The 4,234-nt window shown below is 54.0% G+C and overlaps 1 protein-coding gene across 3 annotated transcripts in view; it reads left to right on the top strand.

Moving 5' to 3' along the window:
• Sez6l (seizure related 6 homolog like) overlaps positions 1-4,234 on the top strand; it is a 166,649-nt gene that overhangs the window by 147,622 nt on the left and 14,793 nt on the right. For all 3 annotated transcript variants that reach the window (XM_026783830.1, XM_026783827.1, XM_005344233.3), the window contains exon 12: positions 275-466. In XM_026783830.1, the coding sequence (XP_026639631.1) occupies positions 275-466 (192 nt within the window). The remainder of the gene's footprint in view (positions 1-274; positions 467-4,234) is intronic.

Below are 4,234 nucleotides of genomic sequence, written 5' to 3'. Positions count from 1 at the left end.
TCCTCACAGTGCTCCCCGCCCATGCTCACCCTCCTCACAGTGCTCCCCACCCATGCTCATCCTCCTCAGTGATGATTTGATACCTTAGATGTAGGTTTGGGTCCTGGTGGAAACCTTGGGGGAGTTTTCAGTAATACATTATAATTTATTTCTCCTCGCACCTGACCTATGTCCCCGAAGGGCAAAGGACTGACGTAAGACACTCTTGAGATCTCCCCATAAGTCTTGGCAACCCATGGTGTCACTGTGCATCCGTGTGTTCCTCTCTCCGCAGTTATGTACTGCACTGACCCCGGGGAGGTGGAGCACTCCACCCGCCTCATCTCCGACCCCGTGCTGCTGGTGGGCACCACCATCCAGTACACCTGCAGCCCTGGGTTCGTTCTTGAAGGGAGCTCGCTTCTCACCTGCTACAGTCGCGAGACAGGGACTCCCATTTGGACATCCCGCCTGCCCCACTGTGTCTGTGAGTCCTGCGTTCAAACTGCGGTCATTGTTTCAGGCTTGCTTCTCCTGCTATCTGCTACGAGGAGACCACCTGGGGGAGGGGCCACATTGCGTGTGTTGTTACCACCACACTCCATGACAGTTGGCACTGGCAGCCACTCATGCAAAGGCTTTCAGGTAAACCCTGAAACTCCGCCAGCCCTCTGCCAGGTTTCCCTCACCTCTCTTGTTTTCTCATTAAGAAGAGGGTGTTGAGGATGGGGAGAGATGGCTCTGTGGATGCCACACTAGCTTCATTGCTAAGTTTGGGTCCCCAGCTCCCACAGAAATGCGATGAACTGAAGTAGGTGGTGTTAAGTCTTGGCGAGTGCTTGACCAGGCCGAGTTCCACAGGGAGAGATGGAGGAAGGGAATGCAAGGCTCAGAAAGTGGCCACCACCTAGTTAACAGAGTTCAGTTGCAAGGCCAGGCTTCTGGTGACCCCAGGAGTCCTGGCCATGGCAACTATAGACCAGGACAGTGTAACCAGCAGAGAGCTTCGCACGCCATTGAGGTTTGAAGCAGCTGTGTTCCCAGTGCCCATGTCTGGCAGCTCACAACCACCTGTAACTTTAGCTCCAAGGGGTCTCACTTCCTCTTCTGCGCTCTGACGGCCATGCTCTGACAAACACAGAAATTCAAACAGTCGGCCGTACAGGCTGGGAGGTCACCGAGAGGTGTGGGCAGTTGAGACCCCAGATAATACACCTGAGCCTCAGGAGCCTAGGGGAGAACAGAGCCCTGGCAGGGCACAGCTGGTGGCCTGGCTGCTCCTCCAAGGGGAGTTCATTCTGTGACCTGTCAGCCAGGCCTGGACTCCAACAGCAAGACGCTCCACAAACAGACAAGCACGGAGGCCCTGTCCTGGGGCGGCTGCTCACGGCTCTGCTGTGAGCCTGGCTTTAGGCAGCGCGCCAATACCTCAGCTCCTCTGTTGCTGGAAGGAAAAGCCCTGAGGTGTGTCGCTTCTGATAGAGAAGAAAGAGAAAATGAAGTCCTAGAGACCTCACCTCTCCTCTGCTTGTGACCAAGAAGGACCTTGGTCCTCGGGTTCACCTGTGTCTGCATATGCAAATTATGGAGCCGAGATTCACAAGGTGTAGGAGCCTTCGTTACTATAATCAGGCCCTTGAGGCAGATTGATTTAGAAAGAAAAAGGGTTCCTTGAACCCCCAGTCATTAGGCCAACAGCAGCTGGTCTGATGTACATCTTGACCAGAGTTTGTGTTGAGACCGAGAGCTAAGGTTAAGGTCCCATCATCCATAATGAACAGCTGAACAGCCCCTGGACCTCTACCAGGTCCCATCTCCCACAGCACCACCCTGGGAAGCAAACCCTCATGCATGGACCTCTGAGGGACACACAAATCAAAAGAAGGGGGCAGCCTCCAGAGCACACAGCATGAGCTCTAGGCCCGCCCAGTGACTCCCGAATGCTCAGACACACCATTCTTGCAACCAAGGCTGCAAAGACACCCTGGGGGTGGCCACCAAAGCCCAAAGATCCCCAAGCCTTAGCCTCCCTCCCCTGGGACCAGTGTTCCTGGAAATATCCGTGTCAGGTGCAGGGCTGAGTGGAACTGGCTTCCCTGACACCCATGCTAATGAGCTCACAAGTCATAGTAGGTGTCAGGACGCTAGAAGCTCGGGGAGAACCTGGGGGAGGGGAGAGGGAACGTTCCTTCTCATGGTCGCCTGGGCAGGAGGCTGAAAACAGAATTGAACCAGACTCAGATTGTAGCTCGGCCCCGTCCTCCTTGTCAGACACTGACAAATGAGGTGCCTCAGTTTACCTATCTATAAAATGGCAATGCAGCGAGCTGTTGACAACAGAGGCAAACTTCCCACAAAGCCTGTCTGCACCGGCTGTGACAGGTGACCCTGTGGTTCTTTGCCAAGGCTGAGAAGGGAAGAAGATAGTGGACCCAAGTCTCCAGCTCTCCTGAAGACTTGACAAAGGATTTCTGAACCACGTGTGGTGTTTGGTGTTCCGGTAGCTCCAGCACTGCTGAGGCAGGAGGATTGCAAGGTCAAGGTCAGCCTGATCTGCGGAGTGGCGAGACCCTGCCTCCAAACAAGCGAATCTGGCTGAGGGTGTGGCGGTGAGACACAGGAATTTGGTCTTGACTGCTTGGAGACATAGAATGGCTGTCATCTATCCAAAGTGAACATCCAAATACTTCAGACTTGAACTCAGTGACAAATTAGCCCATTGGCCATACTGTGATGTCACCTCTTCTCTGCGAACCCAACTAGACTTGCAGTCACCTAGGAGACACACTTCTGGACATATTCACGCTGCATTTCCAGAGAGAAGATGCCGTCACTGATACCATCCCTTGGGCTGAATAAAAAGGGGGTTTCATCTCTCTGTCTCCTAACTGTGTGCACAGTGTGACCCGCTGCCTCACCCTCCTGCCACCATGCGCTCCTCGCCCCACGGACGGCATCCTCAACTGTGTGACAGAATAGACCCTTCCTTCCTGAGCCACGCAAGGATGTGTCATCACGGCATCCAGGAAACAAGTGACAGATGTAGATTGTACTGGGCCTTTCAGAACAGCACCCTGCAGCCAGCATGGCAGCCACGCCTGCAATCCCAGCACGTGGGGTCACTCAAGATAGACAATTCCTGGAAGGATTACAGAGAAATCTCCTGAGGTGCTGCTGCCATCTTCTGGTAGGTCATTTCTAGGTACCGCAGGGATTGCACGGGACTTTCAAGGTGTCCCTCTGTTCTGGGAAGATGGAGGCCGGATTCCCCTCAGAGTTCGGCACTGCTGAGCTCCGGGAGAAGAGAACAGGAACCACCTCACTGCCTCCACTCCAGCTGGCTCCCAGAACAGGCCTGGCACAGGCAGGGTGCCCATCAGCTGTCTACCGAGTGGTACGCACAGTTAGTGGTGGCTGCAGGACCTTAGGCCAACAGGGCCTAGTGAACTTTCTCCATGAGGCTAGCCTCTCGCTTCAGCTGAATAAGCAAACCAGAAAGATTAGAACCAACGTTTAAGCTGGACAGTACAGCACACTCCGTCCTCTCCTCCCTGGGTGGAGCTAAAGCAGGAGGTTCATGAGTTCACGGCTAACCTGGGCTACAGTGTGAGACCCTGTCATTAAAAACCAAAGGCTAGGAATGTAACTCACTGGTCAAGTATTTGTTTAGAGTACCTAAGACTCAGAAAATAAACTAAAAACAGAATTAAATTTAAAAGTCCTCCCTCCCACAAGTGCAGGCTCACTCTTCAGGATTTAACAATCCCTCGCTGTGCCTCAGATCCCATCCATGAAAGCTGTAAAGCAAGGAGTCTTGGGGATTTCCCAGGAGGCGCTGCGGCATGATTGTGGGTTGACAGCAAGGCTCAGACTATGCCCAGAGCCAAGGGCAGACTTGAAGTCTATGGATGACCTTCGTCTCATGGCACGACAGCGTTGGCCAAGCCTGGTCCTCTGAGCCACTCTCGGGAGCTGATTTGAAGGGGACTCGGCACAGGTGACACCCTTCCTCTCTTGGAGGAGGGCTGGCTCTCCAGCACGTGAGACTGCATCTGTCTCCTTCCACATGTGTGTCTAGTGGACTCCCGAGAGCGTGAAGTGCACACGGTCTCAAGGGCACAACACTGAGTGACCTGCCCAGTTTCTCTGCAGGTTCCACAGCCAGGCAAGGCTGTAGGAAATGGGTGTGAGTGCCTGCCAGGCAAGGCTGTAGGAAATGGGTGTGAGTGCCTGCCAGGCAAGGCTGTAGGAAATG

This window comes from Microtus ochrogaster, chromosome 2, assembly GCF_000317375.1.
Source record: "Microtus ochrogaster isolate Prairie Vole_2 chromosome 2, MicOch1.0, whole genome shotgun sequence".
In the NCBI taxonomy this organism is placed as follows: Eukaryota; Metazoa; Chordata; class Mammalia; order Rodentia; family Cricetidae; genus Microtus; species Microtus ochrogaster.
The sequence above is the reverse complement of the archived record's forward strand: the minus strand, read 5'-3'. Positions and strand labels throughout refer to the sequence as shown.